The sequence below is a fragment of the Piliocolobus tephrosceles genome, chromosome 14 (genome assembly GCF_002776525.5).
Source record: "Piliocolobus tephrosceles isolate RC106 chromosome 14, ASM277652v3, whole genome shotgun sequence".
Taxonomy (NCBI): domain Eukaryota; kingdom Metazoa; phylum Chordata; class Mammalia; order Primates; family Cercopithecidae; genus Piliocolobus; species Piliocolobus tephrosceles.
The window spans coordinates 84,616,971-84,636,260 of NC_045447.1; the positions used below are offsets into that span (position 1 = coordinate 84,616,971).

General features: G+C 41.2%; 1 protein-coding gene across 33 annotated transcripts in view; it reads right to left on the reverse strand.

Annotated features, from left to right (window-relative positions):
• TRPM3 (transient receptor potential cation channel subfamily M member 3) overlaps window positions 1-19,290 on the reverse strand; it is a 908,811-nt gene that overhangs the window by 48,770 nt on the left and 840,751 nt on the right. For 30 of the 33 annotated variants that reach the window (XM_031934069.1, XM_031934067.1, XM_031934070.1 and 27 more), the window contains one exon: window positions 13,315-13,489. In XM_031934069.1, coding sequence (XP_031789929.1) covers window positions 13,315-13,489 — 175 coding nt within the window. Of the gene's footprint in view, window positions 1-13,278; window positions 13,490-19,290 lie in introns of all 33 variants that reach the window. The other 3 variants (XM_031934060.1, XM_023213261.2, XM_023213259.2) reach the window with 1 other exon arrangement.

Here is a 19,290-nt window from a genome sequence, read left to right on the forward strand (position 1 = left end):
TGCTGTCTTATGTAGACTCCTGATAGGGTTGATAATCTTAAATCCACAGGAAAGAATCCAGTCTTTTAGTGCGTGACCTGTTTGATAGAGGCATCCCCCGCCCTGTATATTCAATTACTTGCTGTAGAATAGAACCGCATGCACCATATATAGTTCCTTCAGTGCTTGAACATTATGTTCCTCAGGTGGCACGAGTGACTTTGAAGTACTTGTCAGCAACTGGCTTTCTTGTAACAGTACTGTAACCATTCAGTTCACAGTGACATTTTACTTCTGAAGCCCTTGTTCAGAATATTAAAAAGGGCACATAGCAGACTTCATCCTTTTGCTTCAAGGCCTGTGATTCTGTAAAGCTAGCCCCTCGACTCAGGAGAGAGTCACTGGCCTCAGTGCATGTTTAAAAGCTGTTTTCAATTTGGTTCAGTGGTGTTAAGTTGGTCAGTAAATATCACTATTGAGTCTTATCATGGGGGGTATGATTCCCCTTTGTGCTTTATCACAAACAGTGAGCTGGATTGATTGAACTGAACTATTTCGCCAGGACATCTGAGATCACTCAGACCACTTTCTTTGTGAGTGCATCATGGTGCTTTTCTATCCCACCCCCCCGCAAAAAAATAAAGACTGGTGTCTCTTAGATGCAAACTTGAGAAGGGAGGTATTGAAGTTTGCTAGACTCCACCTGGATTTGCAAAATATTTGTAAGTTATAAATGATAGGTTAAGGCCCTGGGTTCTTCTTGTTCTTCATAGCAATGATAGCTTATTATGTCCAAAACTGGTGCCCAAGGGCATGGGACAAGATCTACTGGCGTTTGCCAAAAGTGGTCCTTCATGTTGACCGTTCAGACACTCTAAATGCCCGATGTCCTAACTTGGTCTTTGGTCTGAAGACAGAGTGAGCAGAGCAGAGGGAGATGTCGTGAAACCCTGTAAGGGATGATCATTGGGGACCTGTAGCACTCTCTGCCTGGCTTTAGTTTGTGAGGACTTGGAGCCCCTTCAGATCTGTCCTTTAGGACTTTTTACAAATTGAGGCAACTATATTGTGTCATTTTTCTTTGAGAAGCAATAAGAAGGAGTTGAATTTTGGGTTCAGAACCCAGGTTTTCTCAATGTCAGCACATTGACATTTTGGGGGGGATAATTCTTTGGAGAAGAGGTCCTGTGCATCATGGGATATTAGGCAGCATCCCTGGCCTCTACCGCTAGATGTTAGTAGCACCCCCTTGGTTGTGACAACCAAAATACTTCCAGGCAGTGCCAAATGTCTCTTTGCCGGGTGGTGGTTAGGGGGTGCAACTGCCTCTGGTTGAGAACCAGTGAGATAGACCTTGACTATGGGAGATTATCTTGTGGTCACAAGAAAGCCTATTTGAGAGTACTCAGCTTCTCTGGGTTGTCCTTGGGCCTTTCAGACCTTTGAGTTTCCTGGATAATAGATTTTTATTTTTAGTTTTTTAGAGATAGAGTCTTACTATGTTGCCCAGGCTGGAGTGCAGTGGCTGTTCACGGGCATGATCCCACTACCCATCAGCATGGGAGTATTGGCCTGTTCCATTTCTAACCTAGACCAGTTCACCCCTCCTAAGGCAACCTGCTGCTGCCTCACTCCCAGGAGGTCACTACATTGATGCTGAACTTATTGTGGATGCCCGATCAACACAGCACACTATAACCCAGAACTCCTGGGCTCAAGCGGTCCTCCTGCCTCAACCTCACGAGTAGCTGGGACTACAGGTGTGCACCACCATGCCAAGTGGGAATAGATTTTTTGATGTGGATGAACTAATGATAAAAAAGAAAAAAGTGAGAGAGAGAGTAGTATATAAATACATTCATTCCCTCCTCTCTTCCTTTCTCTCCTCTGCATCTCTGTTAGTTTTCCAGAAGGGGAGAGATAGGGTTTACAGGAGGAGAAAACTAGCTGAACTGAAAAAGCTGCAGCTAGGAAGCCCATGCCTGCAGACCGAACTGAGGAGCCTGAGGCTTGTAGAACTTCAGATGATCCTGATATTCAAGTTCAGGCATCAACAATTTACCGCAGGCAGCGTAGAAGACAGTATTTGGAGGCAAACTGGGCATCTGCCAGGACCCTTGACAAAATTGCAACGTTGGCAAAGCCGTTTTGCCACCACGTGTCTTTGTGAAGCCTCTCGACACCCTGTCTCACTTTCCTTGCCCTCCAGACACTCAGTTGCCTCATGCTGGCTGCTGGCTGTTCAGGGCCCACCTCATGCATGCTGAGCCATCAGCTTCCATGTCACCTGCCCCCATTTCAACGCTCCTTTCCTGAATGCTGATTTCAGCTATTTTGAGGGTTGAGAGGAGAGATTCACATACTTCACATTAAGGGGAAAAGAGTCAGCAGGTTTAACCTGTTCAGGGAATATTTCTACTCTTAAAAGAGAGAGTTGTTACCCCTCTTTTAGAAGATACTTTGGAACAAAGGGCTTTTTTATGGCTTATCTAATTTCCCAGAAATGAGCATTATGGTTGCATGTTTTCTAGCTGCCATCTCCCCACTCTTCAATGACACCTATGAGTTCCATAAACTGAAGCTGTACTTAACAAGAGGCTCCACACAAGGTGACCTGTGAATTTCCCACAAGATCCAAGTTGCTTAGCCTGACATATAAAGCCCTTTATAGCAATTTACCTTACTAACCTCTTCTCCACTTATTTGCTCAAGTAATGGTGGAAAAGATGAATACAGACCCTGGCCCCAACCCATCCCCAAGCCCCACAATGCATAGAATCCACTGAGGGATACATACAATAAATCAGACAAAAAAAATATGGTGTCCACATTAACCCAGGGTAGGTACAGGGGGCTTGGGAGCACCTGGTACACGGAACTAACCCGGAGGCTAGTTCCAGGCTGGTCCAGGGAGGACACCTTATGTCTCCACTCTCTCTGGCCCCCACAGGTCCACGCCCGGCGTGCTCTGTCATGCCTCTGGCTTTGTACATAACAGTCCCTCTGTTTAGAGTGCCCTGTCATTATCTGTCTGAAAAACACTTAATATCCTTTGTGATCCAGCTTAACTGTTACCTCCAGGAGACTTTCTCAGAGTGCATCTGGCCCTCCCTTCCTTTTCTCTGTCCCCTCTTCCTACTGCTAAACTGTGTCCTTTCCTTTGAGTTAAGTCCTTACACAACACTTCTGTGATATATATGAGATACGTATGTGATATATATCACGCTGATTTGTAATGTGTGTTTAGCTGTCAGTCTTCTTCAGCAACTTCCTTCAAAACCGAGGCAATAAAGTATGTCTTTTTAACTCCCATCTTGTGGCACAGAGCCTGGCCCTTGAAGTGCTTAGCAAATGTCACTGAATGAATGAACCCATTCAAACTAGAATCTGGAAAATATTATAGGAGGATGTCTCCTTTATTCCTTTGTGTATTAGATTATGAGATATATACACAGAAGAGTCCATAAAACATATATGTCCAGTGTAAAATGAAAGCCCACATAACCAGAGCCTGGGTCAAGGAATAGCCACCTCTATCCTTAACTCACCAGTGGGTGTCATCTCCTTGAATTGAGTGTGTCACTAAGATGAAGACTCAACATCCTGCATTTGACCTGAAGTTATTGGGGTCTTTTTCCAAGCAAGCACTCATCTTGAACCTTCGCACTGATGTTCTAGATATCAAATATCTGACTGAAGGCCGAGCAATTCAGTCAAACATCACTTGACAGACGTGGTCTGAAATCTAACTGCAGGAAGCGACTCGCTCCACTGGATAGTATCTTGCAAAAGATCCTGAGCATCTTCCTTTCCCTTACATATTGAGGTTGCAGGCTTATTTGAACTCTGTCCCATTTGAGGGAAAATCAACTAAAGCATGGGCCTTGCTGGGATCATCTGCTAATAGTTAGTCTGTGTGGAGATCTATTTGTTGGTTGCTGTTAATAAAGATCGATTAAAATCTTGCCACGTCATTAAGAAGGGGTGTACTCTGTTTTGAGTGGAAATCAACCATCTGCCTTGCTGTGTTTGGTCAGAACACTGAGCCTTTGGAAAGGCCATAGTTACAGGATGCATGGCAACCGCTGCTATCATGGTGAGGCTCAGAGCTGGTGGGGCTCTCTGCATGTGCCTCAACTGGTCCTGCAGCTGGGCTCACACAGCTCTCTCTTCCTTCCTCTGCTGCCCTCAACAATCAAGTGCCAGCGGGTAGGCGGGCCGGCCTTCCTTCCTTTCCTACCTTCCCTCCCTCCCTCCCTCCCTTCTTTCCTTATCTTTTCCTTCCTTTTTACTTCCTTCTCTCCCTCATTTCCTCCCTCCCTTCCTTATAGCTGCCTAATCTTTGCACATATACTACAATCATGACTTTTTCAATAGATATTTCTTGAATGCAGCTGGAATTTTCTTCTTGAAAACAAAGTTAGCTAGCTACTTTCAGGAACTTTAGAATCCCCTTTGATTCCACTTTCCTTTCTCACTCCTCCCCGCCTCCACCCTGTGCGTGTGTGTGTGTGTCATGAATCCACGATCACTACATTTAATTTAATCCACATTTTAAATTCCTTTATAACAAACGTAGCTTCTTTTTATCATCTTTACTGACATTTCTGACACTTCAGCTTTTCTAGTTTCTTTATATGTAGTCCCTGAAATCTTTTTGTTTGCTTGATTGATTGTTTAAAGCAGATAACAACATCACTCTCTATCCTCTGCTTCAAGGAGTTTAATTCATGCACCAACTATTTTCTGAGCACCTACATTGTATGAGACACAGATTGAGGGGCTGGAGACAGTGCAGTGAACAAGGAAAATGTGGTCTCTGCTCTCACAGAGCTGGCATTCTAAAGGATTTTTATATTCTAGAACAGAGCTATCTAATTCAGTAGCCACTAGCAACATGCAGCTATTTAAATTAAAATCTCGGTTAATTAAAAAGAGAAATATTAAAAATTTAGTTTCTCATTTATACTAGCCACATTTCAAGCACTCAGTAGCCATATGTGATGAGCAGCTATGGTACTGGACAACATAGATCTGGATGAGTACCATCACAATAGCTTCTGTACAGGGCTGTTCTGAAGAATTTCCAGACTTACCACCATTCTGGGAGTCTAAGAGATCCCTGCAGCCACACTGTGAGATGATTTATGATGACACCAGATTACAACTACTTCATATATAATCTTTCCTTTGAAACATGTAGGTTATGTCTAGGATGCGTGCAGCCGATGGGTTTATTTTTATTTTGGGTGTCCTGTTTTTACTTACAAGATGGTTAAATTAGTGTGGTGGAATAGTATGGAGAAGTACTCACTTCTCTTCCCGTATTTCAAGCAGGTACTGGCTCAGGACTCCCCACCCCAGGGAACGGAAGGTGGCAGCACAGAATCCAGAAATAGCCCTTGAGTTTCTCTGGCTGCTTTTTCCAAATGTACAAGCTCTCAGGGACCTTAGAGTGTTTTCAGAAGGGGCAACAGAAAGGAGGATTTGGGGAATAGATAAAAATGTCTTGGCAGAAGCAGGGCTGGAGGAGAGAAAAGAGAAATGTGAGTCTGCATATACATGCGAGAGTGTATGAAAGTGAACGCTAGCTTGCACATGCTTTGCGGGCTCAGGCTACATGGTGTTTCTGGAGTTCTACTGGGAGTAGCCGGGTTACCGAGGACTTACTAGTCATGGTAGAGTAGAAAAAGCATGGTCTTTGAAGTCACACAAACATAGGGTGAAACAAAAATGCTCTGTTAAAGGCAGAATTACAACAGAGGCTGAAAACAGTCAAGATGGAACAAGCACTCAATTTAATTATAGGCAAGATATTAGCAAGTCTGGAAAAAGTTAAAGAAAAGTGGAATATTCCAAGGTTATATCAAGAGTTCACCTTTGTGGAAGGTGATGAATGATGCTTCTCTAGCATCACAAGCCATTGCCAATTTCAAAAGGAGAACCTCCTTTGAGATGGAGAATTCTCTAGCCATTTGGGGAGGTTCCTCTTCAGGATCTAGTTACTCTTCTCTGTTACACAAAGTCTCCAATTCCATCCTTTTAGGGCTAGATATCATTAGCTTCATCTGACCTTTTATACTACTAGGGTTCCAGTCTTTAACTCTCTTAAAACTCTGGCTAAGTTACTCCCACCCTACTTCTTTCTGTCATCCTCTATTCCTACAATGCAAGCTCATCCAGCCACCCACCTTCCCCTGGGCTATTGTCCTCATATGATGCTAGGCTTTCTGCCCCCTGAGCTCTTATCGCTGTTCCCTTTTTCTCCTTTTCCCCTGAGTCTTCTGGAACCCAATTATCACTGAATACAAACTCCTCTGCTTTCTTGTACCTTTTTTTTTTTTTTTGAGACAGGGTCTTGCTCTGTTGCCCAGGCTGGAGTGCAGTGGCACAATAATACGTCACTGGAGCTTTGAACTCCTGACCTGAAATGGTCCTCCTGCCTCAGCCTCCCGAATTGCATGGGCCACTGCATCTGGCCTTCTTTCTCATGTTTTTATGAGTTCACTTCCCCATTTTCTTGCCTTAATTAAAATCTATCTTGCAGGAAGACACCACCTCTCTGTAACCTTTACAAGTAGAAGTTGCACATTTTCTACATTGTGGTTCCCAGAGGTAATGTCTGCATTTTTATTGATACTCTTTGCCTTTTCAAAACCACTGTTTTTTACTCTTGTGCAAAAAGCCCTTTCTTTTTTAAGTTTCAGGGCATCTTGATCAAAGTCTTCCCGTTCACACTTTCTGTCATTATTGTGAACAACTTCAATATCTGTATTGACAAACACAGAAGAATCTAGCTTCAAGATACTTGACCTCAACTCCAGCATGTTCTAGAACCCATCCTCGTAGCTACCCCTGGACCTTATCGTTATTCTAAACTGCTTCACCTCTTAATTCTGAACACCAATTACTATTCCCTGACCACATCGTATCATCACAGCCTTCGGGATCTTTAGTCAATGTAATTGCTTCTCAGGCTAGAAGTCTAGTCCTTTGATTATTCCTTTTTCCTCTGGGGTTTTCACCAACTTTATACCTTTCTTTTCCCTTCATCTTAGACCTCACAATGTATAACTTCAAGAACCCTTGCAAACATCTTTAATAGCCCTAGTCCCTGTTCTCTCTGCCATGTGGGCACAGCAAAGCCTCAATCTTGGATTAATCCAGCCATTTGTCTTTCCTGTACTATGTCCGGGTGCAGAGTCGTGACTGGGAAAATATACAACTTATCTATGCAAATAGGTGGCCCAGAGCACTCCTGTGATATGTACCAAGTCAGTGACATCTGCCATTTTCCTAGCGGTGATTATAAGACATCACTCTTCTTAGAGCTCTACTCTACATTGTGCTTTCTCTGTCTCTCCTGCCCCGCTGATACATATACAGCACTTCTCTCCCTCTTCCCTAGTAAATGCTTTGTCCGCTGCTCATTTACTCTTACATCACTGTAACTGGTTTTTGCACTGGCCACTGAAATAAAAATCCCCTGGCAAAAGTCACCAGTGACTTCCTGAAGGACTAACTAAATGGACTTCTGTAAATATCCACCCAGTTGGGCTTTTCTCTTGCATTTGACACTGTTGACCACTCAGTATTCCACTGGCCTTCTCTTCCCCCTCCACTTATGCCCTCTGGTAAGCTCACCCATCATGGCATTAACCATCATGGTGGTTATATAGTTGATCCCTAAATCTCTATCTCCAGTCCAGCTTCTACTGAGCTCCAGAGTTCTATGTGCAAAATAGCCTTCTTCATGGTTTTCCTGGAATTCCCATAGAAACCTCAAACTCAATTCAATCTTGACGGAAAAAATCCCCATACCCCCATAGTTCCTCGTCCCAGATTCTCTATCTCAGTGAATGACATCACCCTTTAGACTAAGCCAGAAACCTTGGTATAATCTCCAGCTCCTTTGTTTTAAATCCTCATCCGCTTTTCCCACTATCACCCTCTGCACCATCTGATTTCTTCTCGGGTTCTTTTGATTGTTCCTTCCTAAAATTTCATCCTGCCTGTTTCCTCCATTCCAGCTGCTGCTGCATTAGAAATTTCCTCTCACCTCTCACCTCCTACCTCAACCCCTCTTATGGACCTTCCACATTTTTGCTTGGGAGCTCTGATGAAAACATACATCTTGATCGTGGTACTATTCTGAGCATGGAGTAGAAGTCCTCCAGGATCTGTACCCCATCTCTTTCCTCAGACCCTTCTGTCCTACTTCCTGTCTCTTGCCTCTTACTCTACCATCAGCCGTACTAAAGTATCCATTGCTCCTGGAACTTTTTATACTAATTCGCAGTTCGGAAGGCCATTCTCCCCTCCTTACACCTCCTGCTCTCATCTGCCTGAAACATCAGCTCATATTGCGCGGCTCACCTCAACCCTCCCTTTCTCTGCAAGGTCTCATCTCCCACCCCAGGTGGAACTGACTACTTTCTTTGGCTCCATCCCTACACATGCATTGTCAGTGTCAGCTGGCCTTTCCTGGACTGTAAGCTCCTTGAAGACAGTGCCTCTGTCACAGGCATCTCTGTGCTCTGGTTTCCAGCTCATAGTACAAAGAAAATAAATATTCATTGACTGAAGAAAGAACTCAAAGTGGAGTCCAACCTGTGAGAAAATGCCAATTAAATGTTATGACAATAGAACAAGTGTTGATCAAAACAGTGTCCGGAATCATCACAAAGGCCTGTCTGCAGGTAGCTCTGTTATTTGTAAATCCTGAAGCTTCAGTTTGTATTAGTAAACAAGTCAGGTGGGTATTCTCCATAACGTGAGCTGACTTTCAGGGACAGAAAATGAGGATGGTGCCTTAAATTGGCCTGCTTCCTTAGCAATTTGTGAAAACAAAACCCAACAAAACAATTCTCCGTTTCCCAAAAGTTGGCACTGGCTCAAGTTTTCTTTTCCAAAATACTTTCTTTGGTCAAGCAACACTCCCCACACTATAGCTGTGAGGCATTCGTGTGCTCTGAATCCATTAGAGAAGGTCAGTCCAGAATACTAAATAGATGCACAGCCCTGAGTCTTGAGAACTGGCGTTTCACAATTGCAATGCATAACAATAGTCATCTTCTTCGTTCATGCTGCTCTAAGCTTCACCACAAGCAGGCGTACTTTAGAGACTGGCTCCTTGAGCTGTCCTGATTTCCACATGGGAAGTGAGGAACAATTAATTTGAGGTAGAAAAATAATTCAGGAATGTGTTTTGGCTTTACATGCACACACATGACAAAAACAACACTTTAAATTCAGTCAACATCACAGAGACAACATGGACCCAAAAAGCAAGGATTTTTTTTTCATAGCAAACCTTTGTACTAAATATATACACACATAAATAAAGCAAAAACAAAACAAAAACCTTCCTACCCCAGACTACCTATTAATTTGAGATGGAAAAGCCCTAGGCAGTAAGAAAAAAAACATAACCCAGGCATTAAGTAGATCGGATAGTTAATTTGGAGTGAATGGAAAGGGCGAGATAATATTAAGTTGTCATGGTAGAAAGTAAGTTTTGGACATTCTGCTTTCACATTACTATCTAAACTTGTAAAAATACTCAGAGAAGCAGAAAGGAGGACTAAATTTAGGCCCTTACTTAATGCATTCAAGAGCATGATTCATTTTTCTCCTGCCCTGGTACAGCCTGGGGAATCTGAATATACAGCCAGCAGCACATGGACGCCCGGTAAATAAATGAAAGTCGTATTCATTCAGGGGCTGGAGAAAGCCAGAGACACCCCGTTTTCCCTGCCAACAAAGGTACACTTCTAGGCACCTCACGCACCAGAATGCAGAACCAGATTTCTAAGCTGGCAAGAGTCCATCTAATTTTAGCTTTGCTCCGGCCTTGGCATGAAATGCTGCTGGGCTGGAAATGAATTCTGCTGTTCCTCTCTTCTAAGTGGCTTTTCCCCTCAAGCTCCAGTGGGATCCTGACCAGCTCTCAGAGGCCATGTCACATGGGTCACACAAATGAGACTCCCCAAAAGGGTGTCATCATTTGGTAGCCATGCATTTAACAACCCAGAGCCCAAGTTACTTCACGGCAGCCGTTAGGTTGGGTCTTGGAGAGCTAGGCTTCTGTATAGCAAACACAGGACAATCTTGGGCTATTTGAAAGAAACCAAACAAACTGAAAAGGAACCAACCACACAACAACAGCAAGTTGCATTCCCACGAATTAAATCAGGGCGGTAGGCAACGTTTCCGGGTAGGGCAGACAGTCACAGTCCCTTCCCCAGGTTCCTTATTGTCTGCTTCCAATCACATTCTCTCACTCTCCTCCGCTTCCTAAACCCAAAGCAAACATTTCAGTCTCCACAGAGAACTTGGATGAAGGCTGAACTATCATTTGTGTATAGTCCAACACGGCTTAGAGGTGAAAAGCACCTAAATTATGTTGTGACTTTACAGCGACTCCATTTTCTTTCCTTTTGGTTTAGTTTTAAGCACATTTGGAAAGTAACCTTACAAGTTTCATTCCAGTATCTTAGGCTTTATTGATCTTATCGATCTTTGGTCTCTGTGTTTAGAACAAATAACAGAAGAAAAGGTGGAAGGCATATCAAAAATCTGTAGTAAGGTAACATTGCCTCCCAGAAGTGAGGGCATCAAAGCCGTCCTCTCTTCTGAGGTGTGTGATTGATGTTAAAAACCCACCCCAAGGGCCCTATTGTACATCCATATACGTCCAACCCAATTAAGAAAGAGCATTTTCCCAAACATGAAATGGGCTCAGCAATTCTGAAGTAAAAAAACAGAAAGAGTTAGCTATGGAGCACGTGCATTCCGTTAGAAATGAGTCACTCTGCGAAGGTGTGTTTGAATGAGCAGCACTTCAAAAGGCCCACCAGGGGTATGCCCACAGGATGGGACTGGCAGACCCGGGGCAGGGCTGTGGGTCCAGGCAGATGTGAGATCCGATCAGCCTGAAAACATGCTTCACAAATCAACCTGGGCATGACACAGAAAAGAGGCAGGACATCATAGGGCAGCATAAAGGATTTGTGCCTTTCTCAAATAGCTTGGTAGTTGGGACTCCAGAGCAGTTCTGAATGACCAGGTAGGGCAGTCACCCAATCCCCACTGGGCCCATCCAGGGCCATAACATGAATATCAAATCATTTGGAGGACAGGAATATTCAATGACTTGGGCCAAATGTCATGACAGATTTTGGGGGCAGCCTTCTATATCCATTTGAGAAAGGACAAATACTCATTAGCACTAGACAGAAAACTGGCTGATTTAGCTTAGAACAGTGGCTACCATTGTAGCACTTTCAGAACGTCGAAAAGGAAGGTGAGTGGTTGGGGAAGGGCATCATGAAGGCTGCATCTATCCAAGGCTGGGTCAGTTATACGTTGGGATTTGGAGTTGAAATTTATTCTCACACACGTAGAGCTCCACAGATCTAATTAACAGGGTGGGAAATCTATTTTCATATTTCACTCACACAAAACACTTCTTCTCTGTCTCCAGGGGGTTTTCAAGTTCTAAACTACAATCAGCCCTTCTTTTAAAATGACAATAATAAATCCTCTTATTCAGCCAGATGGTGGTGTTTGTTGCACTAGGCTGGGTTCATAGTACAACATCAATAAATGGCCACTTGTAGAGGGACAGACAGAAACCCATTTATAAAACACACCTACACCTCCCTCCTTCTCCCATCCCAAAATGGAGCATTGTCAAAACATCCCTGGGGGCTTAATCTCTTTCTGGAGCAGAAAGGAAAACTAAAAAAGGCAAAATAATATAACTAAGTGGAAAAACAATTTCTCGGGGGCAAATAGCACATTTAATCCCTGAGGAGAATGGTCATAGGTGGGTTTTTAAAAAGTGTTGTTTCGCCTTTATGGACCATCTGAAAAGCAGGCTCTCAAAAGGATTTTCCTCAGTCCCTGGCAAGCTGTCTTGGTGAAGGCTGCACATTGTCAGCCAAAGGTATTACAACCAAGAGATGCAGTTAAAATTCTTCCTCAGTGAGTTGGCTAAGTCTCATGAAACAAGTATTTGTTCCAATTAGGTGTTCCAAAAAGTCCTGATTGCCTTAGATAACGCATTTTGAGAAGGAAAGTGGGTTTGTTCAAAATCCATCGTGGAAGAATAAATGACGTACCGGTGTGTTCTGTTGCCAGGGTACACATCCTCTTCACAGGCCTGGAGGACTCACACTCTTTGCTGCCTTGTCCCTGTTTTCCTGGTCTCAGTCCTACCCGGGATGGGCAGTGGGAGGAGGCATGCTAACTAGTCTCTGCTCCTGCTCTTAATAAGCTATACTACCTGGTTATGTAACCCTAATCCATGTCCACAGTCCAGGGCTCAGATGGCTGGTCTGTCAGCAAAAAATGTCTGAAAAATGTTAATTCAAAAATGTTGGAGGGATGTTATTTCCAGAACTAAACTCCTCAGGGGAAATGAGAAATTGTTGCTCCTGGGATTCAACTCCTCCACACTGAAAGATGTTTCTTTAATGATGCTTTCTTCCCAAAAAATTTCCCAATGCCTGGTGTGTCCTGACATTTGGTCCAAATAAAATCCTGGAACAGACTCCTAGGAAACAACTATCTTCAAACTCCATACAAAAGGAGTGTTTATTACAGAGAATCAGCATCTATTAGGGCATGAAACCTTGGGGGCCTGCTGGCGTTCATTCCCCACACTGAATCGTTTCATAATATAGATACTATTTTCTTTTTGGCATTTATAGCAAGCAACTCAGTTTATGACCTAAGGCATTTTCCATACTTCCAGGCAATGAATACTAGCTTCCTATGAGTCTCAATAGCACATAATTTAAGACAGTGGGAAAGGGAGTTGGAGAATAGTTTCCAGTGCAAGAAAAATACCATGCAGATGTTTGCCCTTACTCTTGAATTCTGATGGTGAAATTGAGCATTGTTTATTTGTTCTGAAGTCCAACTCAAGAAATTTATTTTCTAAAGGCTGGGGCTGGTGGCTGGGGTAGAGGTGGGGAGGTAGTGACATAAAGTATTCCTGATACTGAAATATTCAACACATGGCCCTGGGATTTTGAATCATAAAGTAATTTAGATCTTTTTAAGTGGTTCATTTTTTGATGAAATTTGGCATGCCAGATGTCGATTTGTGTCACAGAACATGACATAAGTAAGAAACACCCAAGAACTACTTTGCTAAAATTGTATATTCACCTTCTGTAATTTTTTTTTCCTCCAAGATAGCAAGCTAGGAATCAGTCCTCTATCTTGAGCCATTTATTGAGAACAAACAAATGAACTTGGAAAAGACACAACCGAATTGAATTTAAATACCTGACTTTGGTGTATGAGAATCATAAACTTGCTTACGGTCTATCTGGTCCGCAAACACTTCCCCATAAATCATCCAATAGGGCATGTAGAAGATGTTCTTGGCCAGTTTCCATGATGGCTCCTCATTGGGAAAAAGGATGGCTTGCCTGGCAACTCCAAAGCTCATCAGCACCACCAGCATAATGATGACAAAGTACATCATGTCTATCATCTGGAAGGGTGGGGAAGCAGAGGGAGAAACAATAGAAAACCCATATGATTGAGTGTTCTTATAAATGTTGACAATGATGGGAACCTCTGGAGGAGGTCCACTTTCTAGACTGCTGGTAAGGGATGTTTAGACAGGCAGTTGTGTCCAGATAAGAAGATGCTTGGTCTATTGAAGTCAGTGTCCACAGAATTCTATCAGTGATTCAAAAAAACAGTTTAAAAAGTGCAACACAAATGAGGCCTCTTCATTTTTCATCGCTGTCTGTAGGGCCGAGTCAAGGCTGGGCATAGGGGTCATATAAATGGAAGCTTAGGCCTCTATGTGAATCAGGTGCTTTTTCTCTGCTCCTGGAGGAGGCCAGGGTCCTCTTTGGGTCTCTTTGTTCTTAGAGAAATTGGAATTGGGATAGTTGAACTATTCCAAGAATGACTGCAATGCTGTAAACTTCCTTTCTAAGTTCTGAAAGGCTAATGAATAATTGGAAAGCTCAAAAAACAAAACAAAACAAAACAAAAAAACACAAAAATAAACTGCTTATAAACAAAGCTAGGGTAAACCAAATATCCATTATATTCTTATTCTTGTGACCCCACCCCACTGCATAGTATTCTACCACCAACCAGTCTCTCAGACAGAAATGCTGTTTGTATACTTCTCCTGCAGTGTATCCCATTGGCTATGGAGGGTGTTTTCTTGGGCATTAGAATCATGCACCCTAATGAGTCAGACCTGTACCTGCTGTAGAAATGATGGATTTTCATCTTGACATGTTTATAAAATCCTCCAGGCTGCTCTCTAAAATAATGTTATCTCTTGTTCCTCTTTCTTCCATGATGTATGTTATTTGGGATCTTTCCATGGTGTATGTTATTTGGGATCTGTTTCTTAAATGCCAAATTATTTTCCTTTTATCACTCAAAATATTAAAAAGATGAGGATGCAATAACTATTGATTTTTCCTGGCCAGAACCCATTCCCTCCTCCTTTTATAAACAGTTTCTACCCAGTATGGCCACAAGGTCGGTGTGTTTTCCAGGCTACATTAAATATGGTACTGGCCCCAGCAAGAGTGATAGAAGGCAGGGATGTGACCAAGACAGGCCAACCAGAATCCTTTTATTGGCTTTGCTTTGTTTTGTTTTTAACTAAAGCTGGGAGAAAGAAGTTCCTTGTGTCTCTGTAATGGGGTGAGTTCATTGTATCTGACGCTGAGTCCTCTGCCAGTGAAACTGATCAGAGTAAAAGAAGCCGATTTGCAAGAGAAACAGAGCAAATCCTGACAGTGGTTGGGTCGCTGCTTGTAGCAGCCCCTAAAGCCAGTTTCATGATGCCCTTCAGTAAGTCAATATATCCCTTCTAGGCTTAAGCTAGTTGGAGATTGGTTTCTATCGCTTGCATCAAAACATAGAATACAAAAGACTTTCTCTTAGCTATCATACTTCCTGAATGGATGCCCATCCACACACAAAAAAGCCTAATGCTAATTTTATCAATGATAATGGAGGCTTCAAATTAGTCTTACAATTTTTTTAAAAAATTTTTATTGTATTATTATTATTTTTGAGATGGAGTCTTGCTCTGTCACTCAGGCTGGAGTGCAGTGGAACAATCTTGGCTCACTGCGACCTCTGCTTCCCGGGTTCGAGCAATTGTCTGCCTCGGCCTCCTGAACAGCTGGGATTATAGGCATGCACCACCATGCCTGGCTAATTTTTTTTGTATTTTTAGTTGAGATGGGGTTTCACCATCTTGGCTAGGCTGACCTCGTGAGCCACCTGTCTCAGCCTCCCAAAGTGCTGGGATTACAGGCATGAGCCACTGTGCCTGGCCACAATTTTATTTTAAAAGAGTACATTCTATGGTGTCTGTTATTGGAATTCAAACGTTATAGCTTTCCTTGTATGCCTTAGGACACTGGGTCTAAACTAGTTTCAAGGCAATTTCAAAATGCATCTCACAAGTATTGCATGACTTCAAAACCAAACAGGAATATCTTAAAGTCTGACATCCATTCATATTTTAAAATTGTCTTTAAAGTTGTATGCTAATTAGTTATTTCTTTTATAGTTTAGTGGTCTCAGAACTCTTTTAAAGTGAGCAAGCCAGCTGTGTCGAAACAGTTTTATAGGAAACATGGGTCTGTTTTTCATCCTCTCTCTCTTTCTCTTATTTTATAAAATTCTTTCATCATTTATTTACAAAAAGTTCTATCAATGAAAAAGCACACATGGGTCCTTCGTGTTGTGTTTATTTACATTGATTAAAAGATGGGTTGGGAGAGGAAGGTTTGTGCTCATGAGATTTAGAAGCTAGTTTGACCTAAGGAAACTCAGCCAGTAAATACAGAAACTGTTCTAATTTAATTTCTCAGGGTTGTTTTTGTTCAGATTGATTGTGCTGTCTATCCAGAGGGTCAAAACAATCAAAGAGAAGAAACATTCTTCCCAAACACTTAGCTTCGTATATTTCAAAGAAGTCTTAGCTTTCATACAAATACCAAAATCTGATAGAGTGGAGTGCAGAAATAGAGCATTAGTAGTGGGAACTGGGGCTGGCCTCCTCTTTTTAAAGCTAAGTTGTCCAGTTGGTTCAATATTAAGAGAGATGATTCTGTCCTAATCTTGTAAATATCTTTCTGTTGTGTTTTACAGAAGAGAGCATATAATATATATAATATATAATGTGTATATTATATATAATGTACTATATATAATACATGCAATTACATAATGTATTATATGTAATATATACATTATATATTTTATACTCTGCTGTAGAACATACATAATATATACATATGCATTATATATAATATATACATATTATATAGCTTATATATAATATATATGTACATATTATATATTATACATTATATATAACATGTGCATATTATATATAATATAAAATATAGATAATATACACATATGTATGTTATATAATATGTATTATATAATACACATTATATAATACATTGTATATAATGCATATATAAGATATATTATATATATATACTGTAGTGGTTAAACACATGTACTTTGGTGACAGAATACCTGGGTTTTCATCTTGACTATGCTAGTAAAAAGCTACATGGAAAAAAATCCACACAAAAAGAGTAAAAATAATTACAAAAACAAAATAAAACCTTTCTTAAACATTAAAAAAAAGAAAGGAAAGACAAAGAAATATAGCTAGGTGTCCTTGAACAAGCTGCTTAATCTAGTTTTATTTGTAAACTAGGAATAATAATAACACATTTATTTTATGAAGATTAAATGAGTTGGCATGTGAAACAACGTGGTAAGTTCTTCATAAATGTTAACGTATTATTATTATTAGAGTTGGAAGGAGGTCAGGCTGTGGAGTCAGAGAGAAATTTGAATCCTATTATTGTCCCTTGCTTAGTCTCTTGTTCAATTGTTTATTAAATTATTAAACACAGATACAAAAACCTATTTCCGGGGATATGATGATGACATGTCTGACATGGTATCTGGCACACAGCAAATGATAGCTATTATTATTGTTTTTATTCTGAATTATGTAAGTGAGCTTAGTACTAGGCTTAGAGAATTCCATTGAGAAGTGGAATATGGAGGAAAGGAGTCAGGATTTTGTTAAGTGGTTCTGGACCAGCAGCAGATCAGTGGGAGTCTTTCCGGATATGCAGGCTTTCCGTGCTGTGAGGCATTTGGTGTACTGGCTTCTTATATTATGCAAAGACTCATAGTACCAGTTTCAAAATGGACTCCTAATGATTGTGTGTCCAGGAATCTCATCAGCTGTCTGTCCCTAGGCCACAAGGCAGGGACTGACTTGGCTGTTTTGTGCTGAATGGGAACTCCCTAATGTTGTTGAGAGGCTTTTGGTATAACACATCTGGGCACATTTTCTTAAGTTCCAGCCTGGTAGTCCATCTGGCTCACTGAAAAATTCTATAGGCATATTTTATGTACCTTCTGGAACAGTGCATCAATTATTGAACTGATTATCTTAAAAGCCTCTTGAAAGAGAAGCAAAGTCCCCAAATATACTCATTTTCTACTTATTCTTGACTGATAAATTAAGTCATTCATAAGTTAAAAGGCAGAGAAAATGCAGTGCATTCCTCTTGCACACTCCTGAGTAAGGTTTCATTCTAGTCAAAACTGGGATAATTATGCCATTATTAAGATGATAGACATGGATTTTAAAGTAATCTCACTGCATTAGCATAACTTTAGTTATTCCAAATATATAAATGCTACCAAGGCTTTAAAGGGTAATATATTTGGCTTGTTTGGGTCTTTTCAGATTTTATTTGTTAAAATAAAATAAGGTAGCAATCAGAAAAAAAACAACCAATCTGAGTATGTAATCACAGAATGCAGTAATTCTCAACAGAGGCCAATTTCATTCCCTGGGGGACACGTGGAGATGTCTGAAGACTTTTTTGTAGTCATAACTGCTTGTGTATGTGTGTGTGTGTGTGTGTGTGTGTGTGTGTGCGCGCGCGCGCACATGTGCATGCTACTGGCATCCACTGGGTAGATACTGCTAAATATCCTATGATACACAGGACAGCTTCCTAAAATAAGGAATTATCCAGCCCGCAATATCAGCAGCGTCAAGGTTGAGAAAACGTGGCCTAATTTTATAACTATTATAGTTCTTTGCCTTCATTGAGTCCACTTGAAAATACGTTTGAGAATCTCATGAAAGCTTGTCCCCTCTGTCCAGAAAATTCACACACCCACACATTTTTATATATAAATTGCAGAGAGGGTCCACAGATTCTACCTCCTAAGCCCTATCCATAGACTCTAAATCTAGGCTCTCTGCTTTTAGACAGGAATTTTCACCACAATCTCAAATTCATTGTTAAAGTGCAAAGAAGATGATATAACAGGCAGTATAATAGAGTAAGATACACATTTTTTTCCTAGTCAAAAAATCCCCAATGGAACTGGGGTTCTGTTTTGGGTGAGTAACTCAAGCTCATGAATTCAAGTTTTTTTCTCTCTAGAATGAGTTTGGTGATATTTGCCTTAAACAATGCTGGTGTTATAAATACCATTTGTACAGTAGAGTTAAGAATACGGCATAATAATTATACTCAACAATTTTTCCTTTTTTTCATTGTATTTAAAAAATGCAATTTGAACATAATGATAACAGATATAATTTGTCAACCACTAGCTATGAGCCAGACACAGCTGCTCATTTAGTATGTATTATTTCTAATAATTACAACAATAACCCTATAAGATATGCATTTAGTATACATCACTACTTTAGAAATGAGTAAACCAAATCTCAAAGGGGTTTAAATAAATTGCTCAATGTGTTATATACAATTCATTTTGAATTCGAATTCTTCCGCTCTTAGCATGAGTTTGTCAGTGATTTTGTAGGAAAAGTCATGGTTATTTAAGATTCATTTCAGTAGAGATACACATACACATACATACACAGAGCTGTTCCATAAATATTGAGTTAGCAATGATGTATAGAGTAAATCTTGAGTAATAATAATAAAGAATATCAGCCAGGTGTAGTGGCTCACACCTGTAATCCCAGCACTTTGGGAGGTTGAGGCGGGTAGAACACTTGAGGTCAGGAGTTTGAGACCAGCCTGGCCAACCTAGTGAAACCTCATTTCTAATAAAAACAAAAAACTAGCCTGGCGTGGTGGCAGGTAACTGTAGTCCCAGCTGCTCGGGAGGTTGAGGCAGGAGAATTGCTAGAACCCGGGAGGCAGAGGTGGCATCACTGCATTCCAGCCTGGGTGATGGAGTGAAACACTGTCTCAAAAAGAACATCTA